General features: G+C 33.1%; 1 protein-coding gene across 3 annotated transcripts; it reads right to left on the reverse strand.

Annotated features, from left to right (window-relative positions):
* Positions 1 to 25: 25 nt before the first annotated feature.
* Gli (carboxyl ester lipase-like protein Gli) lies at positions 26 to 13,359 on the reverse strand. Of its 3 annotated transcripts, none has more exons than XM_070644319.1 (10): positions 13,234 to 13,359; positions 7,331 to 8,129; positions 6,287 to 6,419; positions 5,141 to 5,572; positions 4,157 to 4,383; positions 3,586 to 4,097; positions 3,341 to 3,528; positions 2,841 to 3,278; positions 2,607 to 2,776; positions 26 to 2,437 (listed from the first exon to the last, which is right to left on the reverse strand). In XM_070644319.1, the coding sequence occupies exons 2-10, from the start codon at positions 7,585 to 7,587 to the stop codon at positions 1,936 to 1,938; spliced, it is 2,859 nt and encodes a 952-aa protein (XP_070500420.1). In that variant the 5' UTR covers positions 7,588 to 8,129; positions 13,234 to 13,359; the 3' UTR covers positions 26 to 1,935. The 3 variants fall into 3 exon arrangements, with proteins under 3 accessions (XP_070500420.1, XP_070500421.1, XP_070500422.1); XM_070644320.1 differs by lacking the exon at positions 13,234 to 13,359 and adding an exon at positions 11,298 to 11,463; XM_070644321.1 differs by having other exon boundaries at positions 2,257 to 2,437; positions 2,594 to 2,776.
* Positions 13,360 to 13,631: the final 272 nt, after the last annotated feature.

The following is a 13,631-nucleotide window of genomic DNA, read 5'->3' on the forward strand; positions in this document are numbered from 1 at the left end:
ATATAATGCAATAAAACAGAAATAATTTTTGATGTTAATTCCTTTATTTAAATTTTTTCAGACTAAAATTTTCAGGGTCTTTTTTGATTTTTATTCTAAATTATTACAAAAATAAGCTCATTCGATTTACATCCTAAATGTCCAAAAAGGATCAAAAAAATAGTCATGAAGTGACTAATAATCTAGAAACTATTCTAACTTTTAATCTCTATTAAGGTTCTAACTACAAAACTAGTGAATTTCTATGAATTTTCTTTTGAACAAATATTTTTGTTCCTTGTGCTGTTCATGAATTTGTCGTAAATGCATTAATTTTTAGGGTTTAGAGTTGTTTGATGAAGATGAGAATTTGGATTTGAAATTCGGATGTTTGTGGATTTATGATGATTTTGTGAATTTATGAAGATTACTCAAAAGGAGTCGAATAGCAAAAATTGGTTAACCGATAAAAATCTGGATTAAAGTCGACATGACTTTGATATGGTTCTGGATTAAGTTTAAGTCCATGACAGACTCACTCTGGCTTAGTACAGGATATTGGATCGATTGACCGACTAACGCCATTGGAGGCAACACTACTCAATCAAAAAAACTGCTCCGTGACACATCTCTCTGTATAACAACATACTAAGCTAGTAAGTTAGTACTAGATATGTATCCGGAAAGCACAAATCATAGAAATGGTCAAAAATCCTTCTCCAGAGCAGCGTGGAGGTTATATTACTATGGTTTCAAGATAGATTAAATGAAATCCAGACTCAACCAAAGTTGAGTTACCCTATAGCTGGATTTTCGACCATTTATCTAACATATGCCTATCAATCGAGAAGAAGACCGAAAATTTCGTGGATTGGATGTGTTGTAAGGACGCTAGAGTTCTCAATATCCCGAACTGACAGAAGTTATCAAAATATAGAGTTGCCTATAGACGTTCTCTAAACGCGGCAATATGACTCGGTGCGCCCCAGCCAAGGAAGTAAGTAAGTATGCCTTCCAGTGTAGTTTAGTGTGTCACGAATTAAAATGATTGAGAAGAACTGACTAAAACTATCTAAGATTGAAATTTTACAAAATTTAACTGAGAAAACAGACCTAACAAATGGAAAAGTTGCTTCAACTAACTAATAATGTTAAGGATGCTTTATAGATTGACCTAATTCTATGGTAAACTAATCTCTCTAAACAGCTCAATGTAAAATTATTGTCAAAAGATAAATTCCTTCTACAAAATAATACTTTTAGATGGTAAAAACATAAGAGTAGAGAAAAGATTACAAATCTAACTAAGATACAGGACTCTTGCTGACCCTCAAATGATCTTAAAACTAAAAATATCCTTAAAATGCTAAAACTTAGTACGAAAAAGTATGGATAAGCTAATATACAAGAGAAAGCATTGGAAATAGAATTTATATTACTATTTACACCTCTTTCTAATTATTTGCACAATTTGGCCTAAAATTTGTTCCTTATAACTAAACATTCAGTTGGACGGAGCACTGATAATTGGAGACGAAGACAAAATACATACAGTTAATCTTGGGAATTGGTGATTGACATGCTGGTTTTGAATCATACAAATCAATCCAACATCCCAAGATTAATACTTAACAACTAGTCCTTAACATACCTAATACCTTCATCTAATAAATCTACAAATTTGAAGGATTAGACTTGACTTTAATAATAAAAACATGGAATGTATAAAGGTTTTTGTGATTCATAACAAAGGCACTATGTGCATCAACTTTGTTCAACAACATAAAAACTAATCATATATACTAAATGTAGTGACGGATCTGCGGGAATGGAATTAATTCGTTCATTTTTACAAGATAAATTATGTACATAACCTTAATGAACACTTAATCTTAGATTAGACAAAAATTAATCAAAGATTAAATTTTAACCTTAGTTCCTAAATATACTTAATGTCTATACTTCTGTTTGTGGAATTCCATTATCTAAAACGGTTCGACTTGATTTAATATTTCTAGGATTTCTTGCTTGTGGCACTGGACTACTGGTTATATAATCTTTCTTAATTGTGGATGATGACGTTGATGTACTTATGACTGATGCTTTATCAGTTGGTTCCGATTTATCGGATTTTACATCAATTTCCCTTTCGGAAAATTTCTCCTTTTTGTCTAACGTCCTGAAATCTTTCGATGACGGTGACTCTTTCATTGAGATCGCACTTTTTAAGGAACTTTGACTTCCTGACACTTTTGTTGTATTTGTCATTTGTGTCATGCCAATTGAACTTGGTGAACGAATGGAATTAAAGTCACTTTGTGACTTTTTGACTGGTGAATCTTTGTATTCATAAATATTATCACGAGATCTTAATGGCTGTGATTGTGCTATATGATTATCAACGCCAGCATTAAATTCACTCTCCGCAAAAGGTTCGTCGAAAAACCTCTCCGATTCCCTGAAATAATAGAATCAAGTTTATGGTTAGTTATTTTATGGATATTGATTGTTAGTGCAGGATATGAAGTGGAATCATTAGAATAATTTTGCATGCATTCAAATAACTACTTAAAAAACCACCAGAATAGAAATAAAAGCTTCTAATGATTCCTACCTCCGTTTCATACCTCTTTGCATTACGCCATAGAATACAGCACATGACGAGTAGAATGAGCAATATTAGACATGCTATCGTCATACTCCAAAAAGCAATCTGAAGTGGCTCCTTTGGTTCCCACCAGAATTCTGTACTTGGTGGATATGTAGGCACTAACATTCCAACCACACTTGGAATATACTAAAATGTGAGAAAATAATGAATTAGTTATAAGTCGTCAAAATCCACAACTTCCTTGACCTACCTCACTCCAAAAAGCATTCTCAGTTTGTCGATAATTTAAAAGTATTGAGGAATTGTATGTTGTGTTGATATTTAAATACCTCAATTCTCCATGTATGGCTTTATCGAAATGAAGACCTAAAATCTCACCCAGCTGCGTGGGATTTCCATATCTCGCGAAATCTGTATATGCTTTCATGAAGAAATGACTCATATTTCTGTCATTGTCTGTCCACATTGTGCGCTCTAGTCGATACTTCTTCGGGAAGAACTCTACATCCATAAATGGAGCTCCAGTTAGGAAGAAATATTCATTATCATGAGCATACTTCCTCCATTCTGGAAGTTTGAATGCTTCGACTGTTGTGTTGAGGACATAATAGTAGACTGGAACTTTACGCTCAACTAGAAGCTTCACCATTTTGTCTGTTGGTGCTCGGATGAGGAAATCTGACAGCCACTACAAGGTAAAAGCAAATTTGTAATCCAAACATCCATACAGAACCCTTTCTAATAACTTACATGGATGTACTGATCCCTAATATGAGTTTTGTTGTTCGGATCTGGCCAATATGTATACATGAACTTAATAGCTTCATAGCTACCATTCAAATTAAGAGTATAATTATACCGAAGCACAAACTCTCTTATTTTCTGGTCCATAAACGTCCAATCAATCTCAAATCTAGGACTTAGTGACTCATTTTGGTCTGAAAAAAATCGAAAATTAATATTTGTTTACAGGCACAAGTCATTAATCAACCTACATATCAGATAAGCTGCTTCCTGTGTTGTAACTCCAGTCATGTAATGCAGCCCTCGATTGTACAGCCTCCTTCGTATAAGATCTTCAGGCTTTTCATCCAAAAAGTGCCAGTCAGCTTCATGCCATCCATCAAACCAATCATCACCAGGGAATGTAAAGTTTGTGTCCATAACTGGTCCCCAAGGGTATAAACCAACATGAGGCTGGAACTCGGCATTTCCTAGTTCATAAATTGATCGACTTTTGGAAAGACAATTCACAAGCTTCCAGGAGGAATCTATTGGACATCCAACTAATTGACCGAACACTCGACTTGTGTTTTGTGCACGATATCTGTCGACAATAAATGCTTGATCAGCCAAAGCTGAGCCTGATTGTGCGATTACTTTTGTGACAATATCTCGAGTTCTTGGTGCAACCATCAAAATTCCAGCTGCAGCAGCTCCAGCATCAGGTCCAAAAAGTGTTATTGACTTTCTATCTCCATTGAAATAATCGATGTTGTGGTAAACCCTGAATATTTTAAGATTTTGATTAGGAAATGAGGATATAAGACAGAAGTTCAGCCTTACCATTCAACAGCAGAGACCATATCAAGAATTCCATAATTTCCTGGACTGTTGTCATCGCCAGTAGATAAAAATCCTAAAGCTCCCAATCTATAGTTGAAAGTGACTACAACGACATCATAAAAAGCAGCCATAATATGTGCTGGGAATAAGTTAGAAGCTCCATGGACGAAATCTCCACCGTGGATGTATATCATGACTGGATATTTCTGAGCTACACCAGACTTAGTCTATTAAGGACAGGAGGCAATTAATATTAAGTCACTACACTCTTAGAAATAATTCTAAAATTTTAGTTTTAGAATAAATTTTTTTTTAGTTTAAAAATTTAATTTTTAATTTTAATATTTAATTTTAAAATATTAAAACTTAATTTTTGATTCTAAAATTTTAATTTTTAAAATCTAAAACCCGAATTTTAAAATTCTAAAACTAATATTTTAGAAAAAAATTTCTCATAAAACTTCACAAGCGCATGCAGAAATCACTTGATGAAGTATGTGCCAACTTTGTATGAAAAATTTAAAAAAAGTTGATATAAAATTACCAACTTATGAAGCATGTTTCCCCTTCTTTACTCACTTGTGTGAGCTATTAGTCATAACAAATGCCTACTTTGAATTTTTTCTGCTCCTTATTACAGGAAATAAAAATCAAAAATCTAAAATTTAATTTTTAATTCTAAAATTTAGTTTTTAACATAGCACCTAAAACTTTATTTTAGATTTTAATACTAAAATTTTAGAATTTTAAAATTTTAATTTTTAATTTTAAAACTTTAATTTTAGTTTTTGTATGAAAAATTTTTAATATTAAAATTTTAAAATTTTAAAATTTAAGTTTTTAAATTTTAAAATTTTAGTTTTAAAATCTAAAATTTAGTTTTAGGTGCTATGTTAAAAACTAAATTTTAGATTTTTTCATACAAATCTAAAATTAAATTTTAGAATTTTTCTAAGAGTGTAGAAACCTAAATGGCAAACTTACATTCGGTGAGTAGACATTCAAGTAAAGACAATCTTCATCCATATCCCGAACACCTTTTGTTGCTCCAACATACTCAATTGGCTGAGGACAAGCTGGACCGAAATCTACAGCCTGTAGTAACTGCCAACCTCGATGAACTCGAGGTGGTTTGAATCGTCCTTCATAAATTGGCGGAAGTGCATAAGGAATACCCAAAAATACTGAAACGTCCTTAAATATTCGATCAACATTTTGATGCCATGGACGAAAGTATGAATTTGGATCTGGATTGTCATATAAATGTACTTTAAAGCCTTGAACTTCTCCATAGTTTGTCATTACGAAGATATCACGATCCAGTAGTAAGCTGTCCCTCCTCAATTTCCCTTGAAGATCTTCACGAAATCCACCAAGAACTCCAGGAAATGGCGTTTGTGGATTATTTGGGTTAAGCTATAAATAAAAGCAAAAATTTAATTAATTAATTGACCTAGTGACATGAAATGTTGTTACAATACAGAATGAAATCGAGAGTTCTTACATAATGTAAACATTCATTGCCGCTTACATTATCTTGTAATTGCAAATTATGCTCATTTTTCATACAACAATTTGCGCTCATTCATTCCAGTCACATATGTTACTCGTTTTGCTTTGTTTATATGCTTGCAATGTGCAGAAGAAGATGTAATGGAAGTGATTTAAAGATAATTATTTAATTTGTATTGAAAGTTTGCTTTGAATTGTTTTTTTTAGAACGGTACAATTTTTTAGGAAAACTGTTGTACGGTTTTCGTTCTTTCAAATTTTCAAATAATTTTCATAACGAAAAACTTAAATTGTAATTTAATTGAAATAGTTTTTAAAATTATTTCAAGATGCGACTGCGAATTCTTCATAAATGACTAATCTACATCTCCAGCAAGCATCTAGCACCAAAGCTAGCAATTATTTACTCTTCACACATGTTATTTTCATTCATAAATTATTCTTCCATTTATAAAATTACAAACAAGCTAAGTTAATTGTTTAATTAACTTAAACAATTGACATTGTACTATTAGATTAATTAATCTTCTTGTTAATTAACAGTAAGTCAATTGCAAAAAAGTGATAATTGTTATTTTAAGAGCACATATGTACATAAAAGTTGATTAATTTACTTACTGGATCATATTTGAATTTGTCATCACCGAGTCCCGTATTGCCTGGATATTGATCTGGTTGATACTGTCCGGGATATTGACCGTAGCCGCTTGGTTGATAGTAGCCATAACGACGATTTCCGTAGACGTATGTTCTACAAAAATTAAGAAATAGATTTTTGGGTTAAAATTTGGGAATATTGAGGATTTGATGATGTTCTGAGCTACTCAAGGATCATTTGACGGCCGTTCGTAAGCCACATGGATATCTGAGTATAAGTACTCAGCTAGTATGGCTGAATTAACCTATTTTGTGTCATTCAGAATGCTATTCACATTTATAGCTACATATTAAGTAATTGGTGTCAATTCTTCCACAAAACATCAATGTTCCCCATAATAATCGAAGTCAACACCTCAATCCTATGCTTCAATACCCAAAAACAATTAAAGAACAGTTCATTCAACTGCTAAAACATAATTAGACAATGCAGCCAACTTCTCATGTCATCAAGTCGCTCAGTAATTTTAGAAACTTTCTTCACATTAAAATAGGCAATTCCACGTAACTGACCATTCACGTCTACCTCTTGAACTCGAAATAATGCCCAGCATTTAAATGAAAAAACGTGACAATTTCATGAGCGGTAAACAAAAAATAACAGAAATTAAATGCTGGAAATTCCATAACATAACGTCGTTTCTTCTCCACACATACTTCTCAAGTCAACACAGCAATGATCTTGAGTCACGAAAGCTTAAACATTACACAAATACACTTGAGTAGACTCGAAACAACAAGAAAAAAGCTTTAATTGTAGATGAACAATTTCTCTTTATGGGATCCAACAGAATTCCATCTTAGATGCGCAATTAATTGCATGTAATCTTCATGGCATTTATCCATTCGCAAATTATTACAATTTTTGAATGAAAGTTCATTGTTTGAGTCATAATAAGCATCAATATGTAGCACAAACGCCCCACCCAATTAAACAGTCTGATGATGCTCATTATGGCAGTTAATCCACAAAATAATCAGTCATTCCAGAATGAAGACACTCACCTATATTCCTTATCGCCCGGATCTCTCGGCTGATAATCAACACCAGGTCTCGAATACCATCTCGGATCACGATCCTTCAAATATGGATTTTGTGGATACAATTGTCCATATGTTATGACAAATAAAGCACAAAAACTTAACATGAACGCTAACTGGACATTCTTTGTCTCATGTCTCGTCTTTTTATACACTTTTGTGTTATTAAAATGCGATTTTTGGCTATCGCTATGGCAACAATTTGTTTTGCATGTCGCCATTTTTAAAAATATTTTATATTTTTTTATTTTGTTTTATTTTCACTACATCGAACTTTTAAAGTTGCTCGTTTTACAACCGTTCACAACGAAATCAAAACACAAATTGAGACGAAAGAGAAGTGAAAAAAAAACTCGATTTTTTTGCTGTTGTTTAACGTCTTAAGCACAGTGTTTAACACACATACAGTTGTATGCCGCGCGCAAGCTACAATGTTGCTAATAAACTAACTGAATACACCTTAGCGGTGCTGTATTTACATATAGAACAATATACAAATTATGTCGGTGCAAGTGAATTACATTCGATGACGTCACGAATGTTTTTACTATCGTTTGTAGAACCCGATGATTGCGAGTTCATGATATATACTTGTATTGTTGGGCAATGCCTGAATAAAAAATGATGAATGAAACTGAAAACTACACGATAACTAATTGAATACAAATGTGATGATGAGCGGCTTTGATGTACATTTGACTTGATCTTTCTCTCTTTCTTTGATGAATCAGTTGGTGTGCTGTGACGACAATGACGATGAATTCTGTAAAAGAATTAAGATGAAATAATTTAATTAAGTGAAATTGAGTCTAATTGATTATGTGAGATCATGAAATATAAAATATCATATATTATGGCATTTTTACTGGATGGAAATAAGGAACGAGTGACTTGATTTGAGATAGCAATTTATGAATTGATTGGATGTTAATTTAATTTATCAAATTGTTATTATTTTTGGTCTTTGACTTGAAATGTATGTAGAAAGTGACTGGCAAGTGATCAGTGTTTAGTTCTAATCATAGCTTGATGTCCACTCGGACTTTTCCAAGAGTTCGGAACTGTAATCATATTTCTGATCAATTTTGCAACTAGAGTTTTCAATCCCGGAATTGAATTGCGTGTACTTCCAGGATCAATCCAGACATTCAGGATTGAAAACTCTTTCTTCAAGTTTGGATCCCGAGCAGCACAATACGATGAATTGCATTTCATGGTTCAAAAACGAACCGAAATCACCCAACAAATTTACAGTGTTATCAGGGTGAATTTACGGCTTATCGTTAATACGGTGATTTAGCGGTACCCTAGCAAACACATGCCTGATCGTTCAAGTTATGCATGAGCAGCCTAGTGGGTTCCATATGGCGTTCAAGTTGTAATTTTCATGTAAATTGTCATTAAAATTGGCTCTACAATTCCATATGGCTGTTATGATAAACATGTGCTGATCGGGATGCTGCTTGGGGATTTTATATGGGATTATAGGCTAGGCGCAATGAAGACTTCGATCTCTGATTCATAATTTACTGTCCAGGGCTAGAAGTCGACTCGGATTTCATATACAGTCGCCTCGACTCAAGTCGATTTTTCAATACAAAATCCAAGTCGACTTCAACTTCTGGAACTATCTTCTTTCCCACTTTATGAACAACCTTTAAATATATGCTGATCGGAACTTCCATTTACATTTGATTCCTATAGGGTTTTCCCAACTTCTAACGAACTTTTGTCTCAAATTTAATTCACTCAACTTTGTCTGTCGAGTGACTCACATTCTTAAATGTCTTTCTTCGGAACTTGAAATACTACTCTTTATAATAAACATGACATAGACCCTGCTTTCTTACTCATTCTACACATTCCATATTGAATGAATTCTATCAGAAAAGCATTTCATTTTCGATAAGCAGTTAATGATGTTAATGGAACCTTGAAAAAATTCATGTTCACTATCAAATCTATTATTTTATGTCTGTAACGCAATCAAAGCATGTCATTGTCACTTTCATTGAAATATTTCACTTTCTTTTGTATCTCAAAATTGTGTGTTTTTGTCGGTTCTGTGCTATTGATTTTATTCGTAGATTTTATTTCCCTTTTTCCACTATCAAAATTAAAACTATTTCGTGAATGAATCATCATACCGCACCTCGAAATGCATGTCGTAAAAGTGTACGTGCATGTTATGAAATTATTAAAGACCGGACCGAGTGGTCATCATTATTTATAATGAATTGGAGGTTATTTGAAGGGAATTTGATGTGTTTTGTGCTTTTTGTGAGGAAGTTATGGCAAATGTGATTACATTTCAATCAAATTGATAAGTTTGAGAAGTCTTTTGGCTGACTTGAGCGACAAAAATGAGGAAGGCTTTACAATGGAATTTTAAATGCACCGTTTGACAGCCATTTAGTTACCAAAAATAGGCGACTTCCATTTAGTGTTAATGAAAAAAAGATTTAGCGCAGCCTTTAAAATTCTATGGTGAAGTATTCTTTATTTGTGTCGCTCGGGTATGATTCACTTCAGACTCCATCATGAACACAACTATTAACGCCAAACTTAAACTTGTCTATGGACAGTATTGCATTTGGTAGGCGCCGATAGAACCAGCTTTAGGTGTCATCTGGGGGAGAAGCCATGGATCACAGTCGATATGTACGGCCAACGAAGTAAGTATGTAAAAGACTTGTCTTTAGATTAAATGTTTGGAATTCCAAGAAAACCATGTCAAAATTTGAAAATACTTGTAGTTCCAAAGCTGATTCTTATCTTATTCCAATTTTCATTGTAATTTGACCGATCTGCCTAAAACAATTTCATAGAAAACTTCCATAATGACTTTATTTTTTGAGTTTCTTTAATGTAAAAATCAATCTTTTCTAATTCTAAGCTTATAGCTTGAAGGATAATTTATGATAATGTCAAGATTATGCTTAGTTGCTTAGATATTTTTTCCGAATTCCAATTCCAAACGAAGTTTTTTAAGGAATTTTATCAGCTTAGCCTTTTTTAAAAATACTTTATGAATGCTATACTTATATTCTTACTTATCAAATATCATTGAAATAGTATGACTCATTGTCAATTTTCAGAATGTTTTGAAATGACAGCGCTTATTAATCTTACGTGCTGATAACTATAACATTACACGGTTTGCGATATCACACAAAATGCCATACTCTATTTATTAAGAATAACTATTGATATTAATGCTGTTGGTCGCAAATTATGTTCAATTTTGAAGTTGAGTTAAAGTTTGTGTAGATTTGAAGTGATTGTGAAGTGTGACCAATTTGTTTAGATGATCGTACAATAAACAAGCAGCATAATGGAAAAGCTGCTCATTTCTCGAGCATCATAGCCCTCATAGCAGCGGCTTTCATTTGTTGTTGATAAAAGAGCTTCAGCGGAGCCTTACCCGAGTGTGGCAATGCGACGAAGAATAATTTTCACCGTTAAAATGGGTCGAGAACAGAGCAACTTAATACGACGATGTTGCGTTGCCCTTTCAAGCACGTTGTGCTGTTCGATTTTATAACTCTGCTATTAACCTAGCTGAGGTCTTAATCCCCAAACTAAAAGAAGCAGTCGATATAGATTATAATGCACTTCGTATCGATAACTGGCAAAAGGTTGCCAGCTCTAGAACCAGCTTTAGACACAAACTTAAAGACGCCATGGATATCAATTGATCTGTACGACCAGTGAAGTAAGTAAGTAACCTTCAAACTACATTTCTCTTTAAAACACAACCACAGCAAGTGACCGACCATTGCACTACTACACATAATATATACACAAGAAGCCACGACTGTTTTTCCTCTGAGAATTGAGAAAAACTTTTTTTTTATGAAATTATTCAACTGAGTAAACCTAACTGAAGTAACGTAACACATGTACTGATTATTATTATATAAAAATTCACCTCAAAAACTTTCTTCTCTTCATCTTTGAGTAACACGACCTGTTCCGGTAAACTGTTCCAACTGACTGAGAAGCTTCAGCATAAAATCACTTCTTATAGCTCATCAATATCCAATACAATTTCACTTATCACCTTTTAATGTTTTTCTGTCTAATCCATATTGTCGGAACATTAACATGAAACACAGAACCAAGCTTTAATGTCTACATTTCTAATGACTCGTGTGCTTCTTATCGTTGATATTTCGACATCATCATTTATTTTAATTATGTTGTAATTTAAATGTCCTCAATTCTACGCTTTATATGGATTTATATTTGCTGAGTTCTGCATTAATAATTTTTTTTTTATACCAAAAGTTTTAATGACTTCGAAATAATTTTTTTTTATTTGTTTTGGATCGTCGAACTACATCAAGTTGTTTGTAATATGAAACTGAAGCAGTCAGAACAGAAGAGAAAAATAACGATCAAGAATTGTGCAACATAAAATAATCTAAAGTCAACAAAAAGTTAGATCTGTGTATATGTGAGTCAAACAGGTTTTATGACGTCACAATGATTCATACGTGCTCAACACTGATGCAGGTAATAAGCTGGTGAGAGAAGAAGTCAAGTGTATCGAGATTGGGAAGAAATTGAATTTCTTTGTGTTAAATTTAACATTTTTTTTAAGAATTTGGGGTTGTTTTCATGGGAAAGTTTAGTGACTTCTTGTGGTTGATGGAACTCAGCTGTTGTGTCAAAGTATAAGGTGTATTTGAGGGCAAGATACTTGACGTATTTGAAATATTTAAGAATGAAATGCTTGCCTTGAAAGATAAACTTGCACTGGATCTTGCAAATATTTCACAATTGTTTGGTTTGGCACTTGATTGATTTGTGCATATTGCGGTGATTGATATTGTCAACTGGTTAGTTCGCCAAGGTCTACTTACTCAATGCTTTAGTAAATGGATTAAAAATTTGAAAGATGGAATGTAGAAGCCATATTGATACTTAAATGCCCTTAGATGCTTTATTAAGATGCATTAAACTTAAGTTCTAGCATTTTTTGGGAAAATGAGGAAGAGCAAGAGGATTTTGTGAATTTCGGCCAGAGAATCTTGAATGCAACATGTGCCTCCATGACACCGAGACGGCATTAAACTTAGAGCCAAGAAGTAGCGCCCTAGACTCAAAGTTAAAGGACACCATCAACAAGTTGCAACCAATTGGCGTAAATAACAGCAAATTCGAGTTTTTCTTAAGATATCATGCAATCCCGAGCGACTCAACTGAAGGTTTAGGAGTTTTAGCAGTCTTTAAAGTTCCATGTCGGAGCCTTTTCATTTGTGTAGCTTGAGAATGTAATTCTTCATAATTGCCATTTTCATTTTGTAGAAGTTAAGTAATTCGAAATAGAAATGCCGAAAGTCAACACAGGTCTGGTCTAGTGCCGAATTAGTTGAAATTTGGTCTTAGGCCAGACTCAGGTCAAACTGTAACTACATTTTTCTGTGATCGTTTCCACACAATGTGCTATTTGTGGCTTTAATGACACCTCATACTTAATAAGATCTAATATACTCCAATTCCAGCAAAATCACTCCTCAATCAATCCAATTCTGTTTGTCAAAATTCAAAAAATTCACATCTGCACAATCAAAAAGTATCATTTACTTTTTTCTAACACAACCTACACACAATTTTTTCACCTGTTTTTATCAAACATACCACAACAACTCCCTTATCGACCTATCCGATAAGTCATACAACTGATAAGAAATTTATTGTGAAAATTTTGTGTATGACTAATGATAATTTTGCTCAATTCCGATAAAACAGCACAAGTCAGTTTCTCAAACCAACGCCCTACATGAAATTCTTCCCCCTTTACGGCTGTTACATGCCATATTTAAGTCGTAAAGGTGCACTTCCTGAATATTATTTTTTACCTTATTTTTTCCTGAATTTTTTGTTAAAATTTTTAATTAATTCAAGTTTTTTAGATGAAAATTTCACACGCGTTAACCAAAATATACAGACGGCAATATGAAAAAGAAGCGAACAGAACAAGCGGCTATGAAAGACTGAATGTCGTAAAGACAACAGAAATAAAAAATACTTTTTTATACTCAACTCGCTCACGATTTTCGCTGTGTTGTGTGGATGTAAATGTTAAACAATACAAACGCTTAATAAGGTTTACAATTACCACTAAAGGTGGCTCGACTTTATCAACTTTTTGTTTTTATTATTTTGTTGTTTTTCTTCATTCATTAAGGGAAGTAATGATTCTCTTTTACTTAGGGGAAATTGTTTTATTGTGACTTTTTGCATACTTTTTTGTTTC

Source organism: Chironomus tepperi, unplaced genomic scaffold (genome assembly GCF_022539635.2).
Source record: "Chironomus tepperi strain 1889 unplaced genomic scaffold, CSIRO-AGI_Ctep_v1 contig_337, whole genome shotgun sequence".
Taxonomy (NCBI): domain Eukaryota; kingdom Metazoa; phylum Arthropoda; class Insecta; order Diptera; family Chironomidae; genus Chironomus; species Chironomus tepperi.

What these genes read in the sequence shown, in the direction of transcription:
- Gli (XM_070644319.1), bottom strand. Translation starts at nt 7,587, where the DNA reads ATGGCGACATGCAAAACAAATTGTTGCCATAGCGATAGCCAAAAATCG. An exon ending in ACAAATTCAAATATGATCCA is followed by an intron (nt 5,573 to 6,286) that starts GTAAGTAAATTA and finishes TTTTATTTATAG; the next exon opens with CTTAACCCAAATAATCCACA. An exon ending in AGAATGCTTTTTGGAGTGAG is followed by an intron (nt 2,777 to 2,840) that starts GTAGGTCAAGGA and finishes CTCACATTTTAG; the next exon opens with TATATTCCAAGTGTGGTTGG.